Source organism: Aspergillus puulaauensis, chromosome 5, assembly GCF_016861865.1.
Source record: "Aspergillus puulaauensis MK2 DNA, chromosome 5, nearly complete sequence".
NCBI classification, from domain to species: Eukaryota; Fungi; Ascomycota; class Eurotiomycetes; order Eurotiales; family Aspergillaceae; genus Aspergillus; species Aspergillus puulaauensis.
The window spans coordinates 3,705,123-3,723,323 of record NC_054861.1 but is presented as its reverse complement, the minus strand read 5'-3'; the positions used below and the strand labels follow the sequence as shown (position 1 = coordinate 3,723,323).

Genomic DNA, 18,201 nt, shown 5'->3' with positions numbered 1-18,201 from the left:
TTTGCTTCGGCGGTTGGATTGTGCCAATTCATAGTCATGTAGCAGCACAGGACCTAAGCAATTAAATGTAACATGACGTTCTCAAGGACAGGCCCAAACCGGTGATTAGTCCAATTGCAGACAATGCATAAAAAGCAATGACCCAAGTAGGACAATGTACTCGGATATCGGCAACTAGAGAACTACTTTCAAGACATGATGCTTCTCTGCGAAGAAGATGGTCCACGAGCAAGAAGGGGATTGCCATCTTGCAGTCCAACGGAGATACTACTAAAAAGGAACAATGCATTACAAGTGGATCGCTAAGTGACGATATATCGGTAGGGAGCATGTGGACAGGCTGTGGAAACCTGCTTGATAGCATCCAAGCAAGGTGGTTTAACCCTGAAGAAAACCACGGCATGGTGATCAATGTCCAACGAGAATTTAAATGTGGCGGCCACAGTTAGAAGTCAAGTCACATTCCTGTCCGGGGAAAAGGGCAGCCCCTGGCCTGAGCGACTCCGGATCCCAGCTGCCTGGTTCCGCGGAGAGCTTGCAGATATGCAAAGCCGATTACATTCGCCCGTTGGGGTAACCCGGCAAATAAAGCTGTACCAGGCGTATAGACATTATTGGATTTTATTTGATGCACGATATGTAGATCCGCATTGGCCGATCTGTACCTATGCAGAACAGGACCAGTAAACCGGTATCCTCGCAGTGCTCCGTGCCCTAATAGGTATATGAGGGGAATTAATTAAGTTCGTTGATACCTGTATATTCATCCAGGAAAACATCCAAGCTGCTATTGTTGTGCTGGCCAGGCGTCCCGGACTTCCTAGCTCACGAGCAGTTACGTAGGCTGGGCAGAAACTCGGGTCGATCGTTGGACAGCGTTTACCTATATTGGGAAACGGGGACGACGTATTGGACCGTGCATTGTACACCGTACTGAACATGTTCTTCGTCCTTGGCTCGGTATAATGGATCGTGTTAACAGAGCACGGTATTTGCTCGACCTGGCGGTCGGTGCGAGGGCTTCACCGCTGGAGAGAAATCGCGCAATTAGACGCGCCTGGAGCATCTAGATATCCGAGCGTTTGGCGGAGGGGCTCAGGTCGGGCTGGGATCCGTCTGCGGGGTTGCTGGCGCGCAGTGCTATGTTTCATGGTGGTAGAGGTTCGTATAGAGGCTGGATGTAGAATTGCTCACAGTTGCTTTGTTTGGACATTCGAAGGAGATCATGACAACTGGGACTTGGCGATACACACAAAGGCAGTATCCCAATCAGGAGACAGAAGGTTCGGAAATAATGGAGCGAATGGAAGGCCTCGAGAATATTAGATGCGAGTGGATTCTGCACGGAGCAGCTGCTGGTCATGTCAGATTAACTTTTCGTGATGTTTCACGTATCGACCAGTGATGGACCACAACGCCCAACAGCTGGGGCGTCCCCATGATGTTGGATCTATTACTGGCTCGCCCAGCCGCCTTTGCATCGCGGTCCACGGGGGAATGTCGGTCTGAGCCAGATGTGTGGAAGACCGGCCTCTAGTTCACTGATCGATTGACGGGATCGACCCGGACCGGACCATCGAACGCCAGTTGTCCTGTGGAGCTGATCGTGCTCTCTGCCTGTTACGTTCCCTTGCAGCATGAGAGAGCTTTTACTTTTTCTAGACCTGGGGCCGGGGCCGCTCTTCCACCTGTATGCGCTCACTCAGCCCCAATACCCTAATATGGAAATCGCTGATCCCTGCACAGCTGCACCCAGAGCCATACGCCTCGCAAGCCAATGGAGGCACTCGATCAGTTGGCTAGCGAGAGCGATGAGTCTTCGCAGCCATGCTTACTTTAATATCGCTGGGGCCACCACCATGGTCAAGTTGTATATCCCACAATCATGTCGACTCCCGATCGTGGCTGGATTATACTGGCCGTCTCATGGCCGCTCTTTGGTTTCTCTGCGATCCTGGTCGTGCTCCGCGTCTGGGTGCGTACCAGGATAATCAAGTCCTGGGGCTGGGATGACCCGTTCATCATCCTTGCCCTGCTCTGTGCGACCATCAACACAGCCCTCGCTACAATGGCATTTTACTACGGCACCGGCCGCCATGCGATCGATCTGTCCCCGTACCAGCAGATCCAGTCGACCAAGTACAACTGGCTCTCGCAGGGCTTCCACGTTATGTCTACGAACTGGGGGAAGGTGTCCGTTGCGTTGTTCATGCTGCGGATCAGCCAGCGGGCTAAGCATCATCGTCCGGCGATGTGCACTGGCATTGCTGTACTGTCCATTATAAATGTGGTCTGCGTGTATACTATCTACGGGCAGTGCACGCCGACAGCCAGACTCTGGGCTTCGGATGTGGATGGGTCGTGCTGGGATCCGAATATTCAGAAGAACTATGCATTCTTCCAGGGCTGTATGTGCACTGCCATCCTCTGCTATCTGCTATCTAGCTAACTGTTGCAGCGGCATCGGCGCTTTCCGATTTACTCCTTGCAATCTATCCTCTATTCACTATCGGCCCGCTACAAATGGCAATCAAGGTCAAGATCGGGCTGGGCTGTGTTCTATCACTGGGCGTGATGTAAGTTCAATCCCCATATTCACTATATAAGCTGACCAGATAGTGCCATGGTCGCTGCCATAGTAAAAACCGTGAACCTCGCCGCTCTCTCCGGCCGAACCGACTACCCCTGGGAGACGGTCGACCTTACAATCTGGATCGCGGTCGAGCAATACCTGATCATCATAGCCGCGTGCATCCCCACGTTAACCCCGCTGTTCAACATCGTCGTCCGCAGGCGGACGACCAAGCGAAGCAGCTCGAATAACAAGCCATGCCAGACTCGCACTCACAGCGGGCAGTCGGGACAGCCTCGTATCCAGAGGCCATTTGCGAGCGGCGGAAAAGGGCCGCGTGAGCCTTGTGTATGGACAACCAACGGGGATAGCGACGAGGAACCTATTATTCTACCGGAGGAAACACGGGAGGGGATTCTAATGACTACTGATATCCATGTTCAGAGTGGATTTGAAGTGGATCATGAGCGGATGGGGAAGGAATCAGTATAGTAGACTTAATGTGATTAATGTAATGTCATGAATAGTATTCCAAAATATACAAATTCCGCATATAGTTATTCCGCATCGATTGCCAAAACAGGTTGTCTCTCGTATGCAACACGACGATCCCTGCTCGGTTTCTCTTTAGTGTCAGCATCATTCTCCCCTTCAGCGCCAGATCGTCGTCGCGCTGAATTTCCCGCATTTTGCAGCCTGTTATTGGATGCAATCATGCACAACAATTGCGCCGAGCTGACACTGTGCAGTTCTTCCACGAGTCTTCTGAATTTTCCGCCTCCCCGCGAAGGACCTGCAATGACCGCCATAGGAATGTGGAACTCTGATCAAGGAGACCACCAACTAGACACTGCCCTGCCCAGCCAAAGCCACGTTTCTTGTACAACTAGGGCTGTGAGTCTCAAAGTCAAGGTACACGAGTGAAGTACTTTCTCCAACTCGACTCGTCTCCTCCCCGCACAGACCGGCAGCTGCTTCGTAAAATCTACCGACGAGCCGGGAATTCCCCAATTGCTGAGGCTAAATATTTATATTATTACCGGGGTTCACCCTCCGTCGAAGTTTCATTTCTGTGCATCCTCCTTGTTTTTATCCCGCATCGCGGAGTGTTGCGCTCTCACCATGGACATCGAAAAAGGACCCCTGAGTCCGGGCCAGCACACCACAACGTCATTTTCAGATCCAGGTAAAGACAATGAACCCATAGACCTGGAACAGCTCGGGGAGCGAGAAGGCTATGTCCTCGATACAGCCCTCGCGCAGCACGAGGGCCTGAAAACGACACCCGACGGCAAGACGGTCCTCATTCCACAACCGAGCGAATCGCCCAATGATCCTTTAAACTGGTCCTCGTTCAGAAAACACCTGATCCTGATCGTTATCTCTGCGGCTGCATTTTTACCGGATTACGGAAGCGCCACTGGTGCTGTTACGCTGATTCCACAGGCTACGTACGTCCCTACCTCTTGGCGCCATTACTCACTGTACACCGCGACTAACTCTGATAAGAGCGTGGAACATGACCCAGGACTATGTCAACCACTCGCAGGTTGGAAACGTGTTTATGCTCGGGGCTGGCGGGCCGTTTGTCGTGGCGTTGGCTGCGTACTTTGGACGCTTCCCGGTGCTTTTCTGGTTTATTGTGCTTGCGCTCGCGACGGCGATTTGGTGTGCTGCTGCGCAATCGTTTGAGTCGTTTATGGTAACTACCCCTATTATATTTAGATTTCTATATCTGACAGAGTATAGGCTGCGCGCATTCTTAACGGGTTCTTCTCGACCGTCGCCCAAGGTGTACGTGCTTCCCATACCACCAAAACGAGATACACTAATGTATTGGAAATAGGGCGGCCTCATGTTCATAAAAGACATGTTCTTCTTCCACGAACAAGCGCGCAAAATCAACATCTGGTCCGCCTTCATCGTCCTCTCGCCGTACATGGGCCCGATGCTCGCCGCCTTCATCACGAGTACCCAGATCTGGCAGTGGGCGTTCGGGGTATACGCGATTGAAACAGGACTGTGTTTAATTGCGATCGCATTATTTGTCGAGGAAACGTACTATGATCGCAAGAATACACAGTTTGAACTTGTCCCTAATGCGCCGCGGTGGAAGCGGATGCTGGGGATTCAGCAGAGGCAGACGGGGTATATTATCAACACGCCGCTTGATGCGGCAATGAGGCCGTTGAAAGTCCTAGTTAAACCGGTTGTGTTTATATCTATGATTTATTACATGCTTACCTTTGCATGGGTCGTCGGTATTAACACCACATTATCGATATTCGTTGGACCCTTGTATGGCTTTGGCCCGAAGCAAATCGGTACGTGACCAGGACAACTCTAACTCCCAAATATATAATAACAACACCAACAGGCTTCTTCTACTTCACGCCCGTCGTCGCCGCCATCCTCGGCGAAATAGCCGGCCACTGGCTGCACGACTTCGTCGCATCCCAATCCTCAAAACGAAACAACGGGCGTCTCGAACCCGAAGCACGGTTGCTGGCTATCTACATCGCGTTTCCCTTCATGATCGCAGGACTAGTGCTTCTCGGTTTCGCGCTCGAAGAAGAATACCACTATATGCTAACCGCACTGGGGTGGGGCCTGTACGTCTTCGGAATCATGATCGTGACAGTCGCGGTGAACGCGTATGTACTTGACAGCTACCCCGAGGCGAGCGGGGAAGTGGCGGCGTGGATTAACTTTGGACGGACGGCGGGGGGGTTTATTGTTAGTTATTTTATGGTGGAGTGGGCTGGGAAGCAGGGTGCGAAGAGGCAGTTTGGGACTATGACGGGGATTGTAGGGTTTGCGACTTTGATGGTTGTTTTTCTGGGGGTGTTTGGGAAGGGGTTGAGGAGGTGGGCGGGGCCGGTGGATTTTAAGACGGCTTGATTGTAGAATTGATGTAGTTAATGCGGTATGTATAATAATGGGAGGGAATCTGATTTATGTTTTGTTATGAAACATCAAGAATATGCGGTGTGAGAATAGGCTGGACAAGGCAGACACCACAGCACCTACTGGTTGGACAGCCTATGCGCGTTAATATCAGCCTTGTCTTCAATGACCGCTGATAGGCAAGATGGCATACGAGGCTGAGAGAAAGTCTTCGGCGGGAAAAAGCAATAGGTACAGCGTGACAACGAATGCGCCACAGCTGAGAGCTGACGGGCGGCAATTCATAAATAGAGAGCTTCCCCACTCGGTCAGAATACAAGCAAGCAAACTTGATATAACCACCGCCAACGATGCCTGTGCGATAACCTACTTGGCTGTCCGTCCAAAATGCCCAAACGAAAGAGAACGCATACCACCGCGGACTCCGAAGGGGACAGGCGAACCCAGGAAAAGGGCGGCGATAGCGATGTTGAGACTAGCGACAAGGCCACCCCGGAGCCAAGACAGACCGACCTGACCCCCGAAAGCCCCTTCGTCCGATCGTCATCGAAGTATCCAAACAAATTTTATACAATCGGTTGGATTTGTGCCTTGAGCGTGGAGCTGGGGGCGGCAAAAGGCATGCTGGACGAAGCGCATGGCGAGCCTCAGACACAGCCCAAGAGCGACCCCAATCTATACACCCTTGGTCGAATCCATGATCTCAGCGTGGTTATCGCGTGTCTTCCACTAGATGAATACGGGACCTCATCTGCGGCCAATTTGGTAGGGCAAATGTGGAACACCTTTCCAAACCTCAGAGTCGGCCTCTTCGTGGGCATCGGTGCGGCTATCCCTTGTTTTCACGAAGACCCGATTCGGGATATACGACTTGGGGATGTCGTAGTTGGGACGCGTGTTGTTGACTACGAGATGAGAAAGCAATACGCCGGAGGAGTTGTGAAGAATACGGGGCAGCAGGACAGGCCATCAAGAGTTCTCCGTTCCTCTCTCCAGGCACTCCGAGCTGCTTATGAGACGAAGTCGTCCAAGATAACTCATCATATTAAGACCATGGTCCGCAACAACCCAGAAGCTCGCCATTTTGCCTACCAAGAGAGCTTGACTGATCAACTATGCGCACCATGTTTGGTTGGCGGCAACTGCAATGGTGGAAGAAATGTTACGAAATCCCAGCGTCGTTCGTCTCGCCCGGACAAGGAGGCACGAATACATTATGGTGTTATCGCGTCAGGGAACACCCTGTGCAGGGACCGGGACTTTAGAGAGAAGGCACGGAAGGAGTTCGACGCCATATGCTTCGACATGGAGGCAGCCGGGGTAATGAATAATTTTGAGGGTCTTGTTGTCCGAGGAATTTCCGACTATGCAGACTGCCACAAGAACGATGACTGGCACTCATACGCTGCGGCGTCGGCGGCGGGTTATGCTAAGCTGTTGTTATGTTATGTTCCTGCAAATGTGAAGTATGCAGGAACTATCGGTTAGTCGAACCTTGTTACTTATGTATTAAGCAAAATATTGATCAAGGCCTGGTACCACCATAGAGAACGTTACAAAGAATCCTCACCATGGCGCCGAGGAGATAGAAATCCTTGACTGGATAAGTCAGGAGACGTTGGAGTCCCGACATGTCGACCACCTCAATCGCCTTCAATCAGGAACTGGTGAGTGGTTCTTGAGCTCTGCGGAATTCAAGAACTTTGTTGATGGGGATAACCCGCTCCTCTTTTGCTCTGGGATGCCCGGGGCAGGCAAGACGATGATCAGCACGCTCGCCATCGACACTCTGCGTAGACACTTTGACCAGGATACGACTGTTGCAGTCTGCTTTTTATATTTCGACTACCGAATCAAGTACGGTAGCACTGCCGAGCTTGTTGCCATCGTCCTGCGACAGGTTGCTGCGCAGAGGGCGCCACTGTCCAAATCCGCCAGGTCATTATTTGAAAAATATAACCCCCGAAAGAGCAGGCCTCCACTGAGGGACTATATATCAACATTGCAGTCGACGTTACTTGAGTGGAAGAAAGTGCTTCTAGTGGTGGATGCCATTGACGAGTGTCCGTCGTCTAACGGCACACGGCAGGTATTTCTAGATTCGCTGGACACTATTCAAGCTAATTCGAACCTCATAATCATGGCTACCGCCCGCCCGAACCCTGATATCGTCGATGTGATGAAATCGAGGAGAGCAAGGCGAGTGGAGATCAGAGCTAGAGATGAAGATGTAAAGGCATATATTACCGGCCGAATACGGCAGTCAAGCGGGCTTGCGCGACAAAAGCGGACACTTCGACGCAGGATCAAACAGGAAATCACCGAGGCAGTGGACGGAATGTAGGTCAAGGAAACCTGATATGGGCGAGAAGTCCAAACAGGATAACACCATGACAGGTTTCTACTTGCCCAACTCTACCTTGATCGTCTAATCGATCTGAGAATACCTAGGGATATCGAAGATGTGATTGCATCGCTTCCACGGGGCTACGATGCGTATGAGGAGGCATTCTCCCAGGCAATGATCAGAATCGAGAGGCAGGACGACAAGAGCAAATTAATCGCTAAGAAGGCCCTGTCCTGGATTATCTATGCCACTCGACCGCTCAAGAAGAAAGAGCTGCAGCACGCACTTGCGCTTAGACCCACAGATACTACATTTCACAAGAACGGCATGCCAACGGTTGACTACATACTCAGCGCGTGTGTTGGCCTTGTCGTATTGGACAAAGAAGGCGGCATTGTTCGCTTAGTTCATTATACTGCTCAGCAGTATTTCGAAGGCAGCTCAGCAAAGTGGTTTCCTGGGGCGAATGTTGCCACTGCAAAGACGTGCTTACAGTATTTATCGCTCGAGGTGTTCGATGCCAGGCCTGGCGAAGCCGATACTAAGTTTTATCGCAGGCACCAAACATATCATCTTTACAGCTATGCTGTAAGAAACCTCGCATACCACGTTGGAGGAGCTTTGTCGCAATTAGACAATGAACTGATGCAGTTTCTGACACACGACGGGAGGATGAATGCCTACGCGAACGAACTGTGGTGGCCGCCTTTCAGGGGATTGGACGTGTCCCCATGTCACATTGCTGCAGCTCTGGATGTCGATGAGACTCTCGGACGGTTGTTGGATAATGGATATGATATAAACGCCTCAGATGGAACGCGCAGAACCCCCCTGGTCTGGGCAGCTCAGTATGGCTGTGCAAAGGCTACCCGCCGCTTGCTCAAGGAAGGCCATATTAATGTAAATGCACAGAAACCTGGTGATGACTGTCCAATACACAGGGCAGTAATGCGTGGCAATAAGCAGGTGTTTGATCTGCTCATAGGGGACCCCCGGGTTGATGTCGATGCCAGGGATAGAATGGGTAAGACGCTACTGATGTTGGCCTGCGAGGTTGACAGCGAGGACATTGCTGCCGCCCTCCTAACCGATAGTCGCGTTAACCCGAATGCTGTTGATAACGACTCGTTCAGCGCCTTGCACCATGCCTGCGAAAATGGCAATACAACCATTATTGATCTGCTCATGCGATCTCCGGCTGGGGGTGTGAACCAGAGTACACCAGTCATGGGTCCTCCTCAAGTTAATTATGTACAATCGGAGTCGGAACGGAAGTTGCGTAGGGATATTGAGCTCGATATAATGGACAGTCTTGGGTACACCCCATTACATGCGGCAGCCATGCAAGGCAAAGTCGAGGCCATGAAAATGCTCCTTGATACAGGAAAGGTGGCCGTAGACAGAAGGTGCAAGTCTGGCAGAACACCACTCTCATCGGCAGCTCAAAGAGGGTATGTAGCCGCGGTATCCCTTCTACTAGAACGCGGCGCCAGAGCAGACCAGGCCGATATATACGGCCAGTTACCACTGCACTTGGCGGCGGGGAGGAACCGGGAGGGTGTCGTTAGAAAGCTGCTACAAGAGCCGAAAGGAGACTGTCTTGCTCTGGACAAACTAAGTCGATCTGTGCTACTAGTAGCTGCTGAGGAAGGAGCGGTCTCTATTGTCCGAATACTTTTGGCCCAACAGCAAAGAGACGAGGAGGATGGCGATCCCGACGAGCAACAACTGCTAGCACAGACATTGAATAACGAGCAAGCACCAATTTTGCACCTCATCCGGTCAGGAGAAATCAATCTCACAGCGAAGGACCACAACGAATGTCTCGCTTGCTGGGCCATTGAAAAGGGCCACCTTGAAATTGCCAAAGCCGTGTTGGACACGGGCGTTAGCGCTGATCACATCGGCCGCTTTAAACGCGCATTACTATCAATGACAGCCCTGAATGGGAATATCGAGATGGCAGGGCTGTTACTTTCAAGGGGGGCCGATCCAGCGTTATGCACCCATCGGAACCAATCTCCCCTGTACTGGGCTGTACGAGCAGGGCACTACGACATGACGAAACTGTTCTTGCACCAGAGCGCCGCTGCTGCCATTCCGAATAAGGTGGAACTTTTAGCTACCGCGGCCGACCACCAAGATGGCCGTCTTCTCAAACTTCTCGTCGGATATGGATTGGATCCAACCCTTGTAGACTCGGCCGGGAACACACCACTCGATTATGCAGTTCACGTTGGCTCGGTCAGGGCTGTGAAGCGCCTACTCAGAGCAGGTGCGTCCCGCGATCTTGTTGGCGATGCTGCACTGGGTAGCGCCAAATATGGGGGTTGGAAGAAAATTGTAAGGCTGCTCCAGGCGGAATAATAGGTCTGCGCCCCCAGGGTCAATGTTGATGCCACTGAGAAAGAAGCTACATGCTGCGTCGAGGGTAGGGTATATAGTCCTAATTCCAAATCCGTTAACCACGATATATATATTTTTCGTACTCTGAAGTAGGGCACATATTGTAGGGGACAGCACAGACTCGACCTCAACACCCGATGACGAGTCCCAAGAATAATCTTCCTTGCTGCGAATATGCACGAGAATCGCGACTTCCCAGTGTCGTCTGTTGGGCTCCTGCCTGTCTACCATAACAACAACAGCAGACTCTACGGATCTCCAGCATCTTTACATCCTCTTTGATACACTCGTCAGCTAGCATACTCTCTTTGATTTACCCTGATTCACATATATATTTCTACTTATTGATATACCTTATACTACCACCACCATCACCGAGATGTCTTCGCCCACGTACAAGAACGTCAGACAATGGACGAACGAGAAGCGAATCAAGTTTACCGAATTGGCTTCCCAAGACCCAATGTATCCTACACCTAATTCCAACCAGCCACCCATAGACCCAGGGGCCACCCCCACGGCCACCTACGCCATCATCGGAGCTGGACTCACCGGATGCAGCGTCGCCCACACCATGCTTCGCCACAGGTTCTTCGAGAATGACACCATCGTCGTCCTCGAAGCCCGAGATGTGGCTAGCGGTGCAAGTGGGATTACCCATGGTCAGGTCGCACCAGCAACGGCAATGGACTGGGGGGAACTGGTGCGAACAGTTGGGGTGCGGAATGCTAACCAGGCGGTTGCGCTTTCGCACAAGAGTCTCGCACGTTTGGCCGAAGTCGTTTCGTGTCTTCGTGCAGAGGATAAGGAGAAAGTCCAGTTTCGACCAGTTAAAATTGTGACAAATTTAATGGCCCCCGAAGCCCGGGGTCTGTATCGACGCTGGGGCCCTGCGTTTCAGAAGATGTTTGCACACCTAGGTACTCAGTTTACGGAGAAGGATGCCGGGGAGGCTGGGACTGTTCGTGTTTGCCCCCGATGCTCAATGGAGAACTAAACTGATGGGCATCAATAGACGTATCGATTCCGGATTCCGAGTACCTGGGGGGCTGTCGAGGGCCTGGGGGCAACCCTGAATCCCAAAGCACTCGTCGTTGCTCTATTTAACGACATGTTGCGTGAGAACAAGGAGCGGTTCTCCGTCCAGACTCACACGGCTGTTCAAGATATCGAGTACAGTGCCGTTAACGTTCAGTTTCCGTACTTGGTGCGCACCAACCGCGGTTTTTTGCGGGTATCTTCGGTGATACACTGCTGCAATGGCCAGGCGGCACATCTTAACGTTAGACTACGAGGGAAACTCTTCCCTTTGAATCATCCCATGTCCGTACAGGGACTGACACCCCTCCCGCCGGACAACTCCAGCGAGTACACCTGGAGGTTAGTCCAGAGGCCGACTGTTGACTACCAGACCGGCACATTTACACCAGGCCAGTACTCGGTGGTTCAGGATGGACCCTCCCACGCGTACTACCTTGCAGGAGGACCGCAAACTGTGTCTGGACTTTTACCCATGAGCGGAGAAGATGCCCTGCAATTATCAAAGAACGATCACCGCGAGCAAATTCACCGGCTTTTCAGACAGCCTGTCGAGAGACTGGAGGATTGGGTTGATCTTGCTACATCATCAGCCGATGAACCATCTGATGGCACCTATAGGGCAGATTGCCAATCGCTGTTATCCAAATGCGTGGGCTACACAGCCGACCTTCGGCCCCTTGTCGGGGTCATCCCAGTGCCTAATGCATACGAGCGACACAATCGGCAGTGGATTGCTGCGGGCTGCAACGGCCGGGGACTGGACAAATGCTGGATGATGGGCGAGAGTCTTGTGGCCATGATTGCCGGTGAATTCGTCGACCATCGCCTTCCGGAGTGCTATCATATCAATCGGGACCGACTGAACACAATGCACGCCCCGGACTTTCTAAATCGGCTGCTGCAGGTCGCTGCCTATGAGGACCGGACACCGGTTGAGGATTATCTGACTGCTAATTAGATATATAGATTGCTAGATAGGTAGTTAGGCAATTGACCCATGCACTCTAACCAGCTTGTCTACAAGATAATGAAATGCTGCAAACACCTAGTCACGCCAAACATGTTCATTATGTATGCCGAGTGCTATGAAGAATCTCCATCCCGGAACCACGTAAAATGCGCCGAATTCGCCCTCGACGTGCTGGGCTTTAGCGAAAACAAACTGCCTTCTCTACTCTGCGGTACAAGCGGCGGCGGCCACAGCCTTGTTGCAGTCGGGCTGGACGGGTATTGCGAATGCCAGCCCTGCATATTCCCTGGTGGTGCCAGGTTCCTAGAGCTCCCTTGATGTCCAAAAGAATCCTTCCTCGGAACCGGCGGACCATCGCGCAACGGCCACGCACCATCATCACCATCACGCTCAAGGTCACTAGCCTCCACCTCCTCAAGCCGAATAAACCGTCCCCCAGCACCAGCCTCCAGATTCGAATTATCTGATTTCGACGAAAGCTGATGCGCCGAGCCGGACCGTTGTTCACGAGAACTCGATCCACCACCGCTTGGTTTACTGCGTCGGGATGACCCAGACCCAGACCCGTATGTATACCCTGTTGGCTTCCGGAAGAACATTGTGTAGAGACGTTTAATCAGAGCGCGGATTCCGGGCATGCATGAGCACATAATCCCGACGTCGATTTCGAGTAGGGACCACATTCCTACGGGGACGAAGTCCTCTACGCTATTGTTAGTCCCTGTCTGTCGCTGTCTCTGTATGAATGTGTGATAGGGGAGGTACTTGTTGGGTTTGTTGTGCTGTTGAAGCCGACTGTTTCGACGAGGCGGAAGACGCTTATTATTGTTACTCTATCTGCGTATTAGCGGTGACTGGTGTACAGGAGAGGGAAGCGTACACAATACCCACAGCGAACATGAGACACATCCCGATGCGCTTCTCCCATTGCATTTGTAATCTCAACAGAACAGGCATCGGGAGGGCGATAACCACAACGTCCAGGACGATATTGATAATAGAATGAGCGAGCAGCAGCGCGTTATGGTTGCTGCATTTCCCTTCGTGTTCCCCGTCCCATTGAGTCCAGTAGTAGCTCATGGGGGAACAGGAGAATACCTGTGCGAAGAAACTGCCGATTCCCCAGACTTTTGTGATTCCCAGAGCTGAGTAGATTGCTAACCGCACGGGTTTATTTGGGAAGAGACGCAGGTACAGCAGGAGCATGGAGCATTTGATTGCCGCGATGCAGACGACGTAGAGGACTTCTTCGACGAAGAAGAGCTGTCTTGGTTAGCATTCTATTGTAAGGTAGAGGATACGGCGTACCTTCATGGTCTCATTAATGTGGTCGAAGGGGACGGTCCAGATATTCTTGCCTAGACCATACGTGCGCACTGCAGTGGTTAGCAACTACAGCATAAGGTGGATATTGATGGCGTACGTGGAAATCCAACACCTGAAATTGCGGCAGCGACAAGCTTCAAAATGTCAGCTTCTCCTCGATTGGATATCAAATCAAGGGACGTGTGTACCAAAGCAATGATGATGGTATAATCATCCCACCCCGTCTGCCACATAAGTATCCGATTCGTTGTCCGCAGGGCAACTGAAATAATCGCAACGATAATGCCCACTACATTTACTCTAGGAAAGGTCGTTGTATCCTCAGTGGCAGGGTAATTGCATGTTGAGTATGAGAAATTCTGGGCGGCTGGGGATTGTCAGTGGTGTAAAACTGGACGGCGGGGGATGCTAACTCAAGGCTTCTTTGATAGTGCAGCTTCCGGCAATACACGGCTCAAGCGCTGCATTTAATTGTGCATCGGCGCAGATACAGGCGAAGTTTGTCAGGGAGCATGTTGAGTTGCTTATGGCCCCGACCAGGCACGTTAGCTGGAGGTGGGGATTAGCACCCTGACCGAATATTCAAGGTAGGCACATACAGCACACTGTGGAAGACTGTCCATCGCCAGTCGAAGTCGACATCGAAACTGCTCAAAAAGCGAGAGCGAGAAGTCCGGCAGGTGGAGTGAGTTATATGACTCGCGTGAGGCTGGCACAGAACGTGGGGAAGCGGCGATCAGGATCAGAGTGTGGGAACAAGTTCCTCTGCATCTCGGGATTGGGACCTGGGATTGATTAATGGCAGTTGCAAGTTACTGTCAACCCTCCATAGCAGATGGCGATATTTCCCGAACGGTCCATACTCCGCATGGGCCAAGCAGGAATGGCGAGTCTCCGCCCTTGACTCGAATTGCCTGACAGATACAGCAGCATGACAGGCTCTCTTCTGCGTCTGCTGGTTGGTGCATCTGGTGCGTCTCGGGCCGGCAGGATCTGACTCTCTCTCTCTGTAGCGGTGTTTGGACCAACTGTCTAACCCTACGATGATACCGACCACCTCAGCCGTGACCCGATTCGTGTTGATTCCTGCCCCTGGCTACCTTTGTGACAAATGTCTGGATTCAAGCGTACGCCTTCGACTCAGAATATGCAGGACAGAGCGAACTAGCTAATCCCGCAGGAGCACTATCGCCTTGTCCATGCAAACCATTGGCCTGTTCGCCAGCTCCGCAATCGGCCACAGGGTTTATGTCCCTATCTCCGTATATTAATTTGTTGGGCTGCTGTTCGAGTCGCCCCGTGCGTCCAGCTGTTCCAAGCTTTTACATTCCCACTTCTTCTATTGTCACTGGTCTGTACTCAACGGCTTTTCGTCAACATGCATGATCGTAGGATTGAAACACTCCTCATCAGTCACAGCTTCCTAGCTAAGGCCGCGACAATGCGAGAAATATAGCTATCACCGCAGGATGGGCCTGGAATGCCTCCGCGAGTCGTGGCGAAAGACGGGGTTTGCATCCTGATTCCTTTGCCATGAAGAAGGATTCAACAGATCCACAGGCCTGGATTCCTCGGTGGCAAACAGACTTCACGTACTGAGTGCGGCTCGCCTAGATGTTGACATGCGACATCGCCAGTTACTATCCAGTCGTAACGCAATCTCTCGCGCTTTGACTGGAGATTATACGCGGACCATTCCCACGTGCGAGTTCATTTTATCAGAGAAGAGTCTTGGTGCCTAGATTGGATATATTGACATGATGAAGAGTTCCCACTTGCCCAGAGTCGACGCAGGTCCAGGCCAGAAGTGAAACACTAACTAGGCTAAGTGTCCAAGCTACCTGTTACATCTCGAGGATCCAGGTGCATGGACCATCGTTCTATACGGTGATTCAGCCCTCCGGCAATCACGGCATCAGCTGAAACCAGCTATCCCCTCACGATCTCACAGCGATGTCCAGAAGGCGCAATCAAAAAGTAATTCTCCGGTTTCATAGTCTCCCACGTTACACCCTCCCCGAGTTTCACCCCGCGACACTCCCTAAAGAATTCCGCTGCAGCTAGCCTCAGTTCCATATACGCCAGGTGTATACCTAAGCATGTCCTGGCCCCTGCGCCAAACGGCGAGAACGCCATCTGGGACAGTGACTGCCCACTTGTATTCTCAGTCTTCAACCATCGCGATGCATCAAATGCGTCGGGATTCGGAAAGATATTCTCGTCCCGGTGGATGGTCCAGCTCTGTGTGCTCACTGTTACACCTTCTGGAATGAACTGCCCACCCAGTGTCGCGCCTCCTTCAGGGACACAGCGAGGAAGTGATCCTGGTGCGGCGCCGTACAGACGTAGCGTTTCCTTTATCACGGCATTCAGCAATGGCAGGTTTTCGAGCGTTGCATCATCATAGTCCGCCTCTAGATCTTGTACCTCCCTTTCCAACTCCCGCTGCAGCTGGGGCTGGCTCAAGACAGCCCAGACGAGGTACGTCAAGGTGATTCCCGTCGTATCAGACCCTGCAACAATCAGGTTCCCTGCTTCAGTGACGACGTCCTCGTCTGTTAGACTGTCGCTGCCTTTTTCTGACTCGTGGATCATCCCTGAGAAGATATTCCTGCTCGACTCGCTACTCGTCCGCGCATTGATAATTGCGCGCCGGCCGTATATGGTCATATAGTCAGATGCCCTGAACATCGATCTGATCGAGGGGATGGGAAGATGTCGTCCGATGAACCCGACAAGGGGTAGCTCGGAATTGATGCCAGAGCCCATCATCGTTGATTCCAGGACGTGGATGTACTCGTTCTTCTACAAACCTGTTAGTATTCACCAATGACTTGTAGTAAAGAATGGGACATACAACGCCCAGTTGCAACATCCCAAAATCCTCCCCAAACATCAAATGCCCAGAAACATCCGTCGCCAGGAACGTCCACCACTTCAACACATCGCACCTCTTTTCGGAATTGGTAGCATCCAATTCATTCTTCATCTGTCCCACAGCCATTCTAACCTTGTCTCTAACAACGCCCTCCCACACTCTCCGCAACTCAGTCTTCGAGAAAGCCCTGGCAAATAGTTTCCTCCTCTCTGCATGCTCCCGCCCACCAGGCATATCGAACATCCCCGGCGGACGACCCATGACGAATTTCTTATACCACGGACTCTTCAGAAAGGGGGACCCGACACGGTGAATTTCTTTGAAGTCGCGGAGTGAGGAGATGGAGACTTCATCGGGGCTGATGCGCACAATAGGGCCGTATTTCTGGTGGAGAGAATGGATATAGTAAATTCGTGTACCGCTTAGAATCGACAGTTTCAGAGGAATGCGAGTGAATTTTGTAACGATAGGCCCTGGGATTTGCCGAAGGGGTGAGGTGGAGAGTTTGTATATTTTCTACACCCGTTAGTCATTTACCGGTATACCTATGGTGAGGATGCGAGAGGGTACCTGGATGAGCCAGAGGGCAGTCCCGATAACAGCGTACAGCCAAAGTCGGTCCATTTTGGTTGTTCCTGGCAGCTGGTTAAGTTTAAAGATGGGCTGGATATTGTTTTATATCTCAGATCTGATTTCGGGCTGAGTGACTCACGGGTGGATCGACCCGACATGTCCACATTTCCGCGCCACGAAATACCCAGTAGCCCCCAGTTTTTTACGCTGCGTTTTGTTGCTTAGTAACAAGTCCATATAACTTAACTAACCACCTTCCTGCTGTTGGGCGCTTCTACGAAAAACCTTGGGTCAAAAATCATTATTCTAAGGGCACATACCCTGCTGAGGGTTCGAGACTCTCCGCGCCAGATCGCTTACTCAAGCCCAGGCGCCCTCTAGAGGGAGCAACGTCGTCGCCCTTAACTCAGCTTGATCGTTTACCTTTTGTCTAATGTAGTACATTATCATCTTCGCTGGACTAGAGAAATCAAACACCGATACACACAGGCCGCAACGAAGGTTCAATATTATCAAAACATCGGTCCGCACCTTGGACAACAGGCCCATCCACTCTGAAATACGACAACAGTTGGAATTTAACGTCTTGAGCAAAAGGTTAATACGGCTGACATGGTAACAGCTAGGCAGCAAGGTAAGGACCCCACGGTGACGGCTCATTGTCACGGAACCATCTCTGCTCATCCTCGGAGCCTGTAGGAGGAATCCTGAGGCCATTGATATGCACGAATTCGCGCTCCAGCTCCTCGCCGTTGACCTCCCAGTCGTACGCTTTGTCTGCAAGGTACGGCTTCAAAGTGTCGTGGACCCGATTCATGAAGTTTGTCCGCATAGGGCTCTCACCCGGAGGAAAGTGCCTGGCGATGTGGCTGAATGTAAGCCGAACAAAAGGCTTCACCCCTTCTGCGTGCTGCTCAAGTATACGTGAGAAGCAGATTGACTGTTACTTAGGTCCTGGTGAACTTACGCATGATACTCCGGCTCGGTATAGGGTGCCCGGAGGCATCTCGATGAATATGACTACCACGTAGAATGCCGGCAGCCCGACTCGAGTGTATATCGAGGTAATGGCCTCGGCGAGTTTTTCTTTGTGCTCGGGATCGGTGAAGGTCCCGGTAGGATGGTAAATTCTCCAGTCAGGCATATTGTGAATTAGGTGTATGTGACAAACGAGGCGATGT

The 18,201-nt window shown here is 51.7% G+C and overlaps 7 protein-coding genes across 7 annotated transcripts; 4 read left to right on the top strand and 3 right to left on the bottom strand.

The window, feature by feature from the left end:
• Positions 1-1,885: 1,885 nt before the first annotated feature.
• On the top strand, positions 1,886-3,064 carry APUU_51428A (uncharacterized protein; the record flags this gene model as incomplete). The annotated part of the gene is made up of 3 exons (XM_041706535.1): positions 1,886-2,408; positions 2,459-2,576; positions 2,620-3,064. The coding sequence occupies 3 exons, from the start codon at positions 1,886-1,888 to the stop codon at positions 3,062-3,064; spliced, it is 1,086 nt and encodes a 361-aa protein (XP_041558911.1).
• Positions 3,065-3,694: 630 nt separating this feature from the next.
• APUU_51427A (putative MFS transporter) lies at positions 3,695-5,473 on the top strand (the record flags this gene model as incomplete). Its single annotated transcript, XM_041706534.1, has 5 exons — positions 3,695-4,023; positions 4,082-4,274; positions 4,322-4,366; positions 4,419-4,896; positions 4,950-5,473. The coding sequence occupies 5 exons, from the start codon at positions 3,695-3,697 to the stop codon at positions 5,471-5,473; spliced, it is 1,569 nt and encodes a 522-aa protein (XP_041558910.1).
• Positions 5,474-5,866: 393 nt separating this feature from the next.
• APUU_51426A (uncharacterized protein) lies at positions 5,867-10,193 on the top strand (the record flags this gene model as incomplete). Its single annotated transcript, XM_041706533.1, has 3 exons — positions 5,867-6,962; positions 7,027-7,819; positions 7,931-10,193. 3 exons carry the CDS (start codon positions 5,867-5,869, stop codon positions 10,191-10,193), a joined length of 4,152 nt encoding a protein of 1,383 aa, XP_041558909.1.
• Positions 10,194-10,611: 418 nt separating this feature from the next.
• Positions 10,612-12,231, top strand: APUU_51425A (NAD(P)/FAD-dependent oxidoreductase; the record flags this gene model as incomplete). The annotated part of the gene is made up of 2 exons (XM_041706532.1): positions 10,612-11,193; positions 11,248-12,231. The coding sequence occupies 2 exons, from the start codon at positions 10,612-10,614 to the stop codon at positions 12,229-12,231; spliced, it is 1,566 nt and encodes a 521-aa protein (XP_041558908.1).
• Positions 12,232-12,356: 125 nt separating this feature from the next.
• Positions 12,357-14,192, bottom strand: APUU_51424S (CFEM domain-containing protein; the record flags this gene model as incomplete). Its single annotated transcript, XM_041706531.1, has 8 exons — positions 12,357-12,946; positions 13,009-13,076; positions 13,124-13,506; positions 13,552-13,619; positions 13,667-13,703; positions 13,758-13,936; positions 13,983-14,118; positions 14,169-14,192. The coding sequence occupies 8 exons, from the start codon at positions 14,190-14,192 to the stop codon at positions 12,357-12,359; spliced, it is 1,485 nt and encodes a 494-aa protein (XP_041558907.1).
• Positions 14,193-15,498: 1,306 nt separating this feature from the next.
• APUU_51423S (cytochrome P450) lies at positions 15,499-17,071 on the bottom strand (the record flags this gene model as incomplete). Its single annotated transcript, XM_041706530.1, has 3 exons — positions 15,499-16,374; positions 16,427-16,963; positions 17,018-17,071. The coding sequence occupies 3 exons, from the start codon at positions 17,069-17,071 to the stop codon at positions 15,499-15,501; spliced, it is 1,467 nt and encodes a 488-aa protein (XP_041558906.1).
• A 571-nt stretch (positions 17,072-17,642) lies between these two features.
• On the bottom strand, positions 17,643-18,164 carry APUU_51422S (tautomerase family protein; the record flags this gene model as incomplete). The annotated part of the gene is made up of 2 exons (XM_041706528.1): positions 17,643-17,930; positions 17,988-18,164. The coding sequence occupies 2 exons, from the start codon at positions 18,162-18,164 to the stop codon at positions 17,643-17,645; spliced, it is 465 nt and encodes a 154-aa protein (XP_041558905.1).
• Positions 18,165-18,201: the final 37 nt, after the last annotated feature.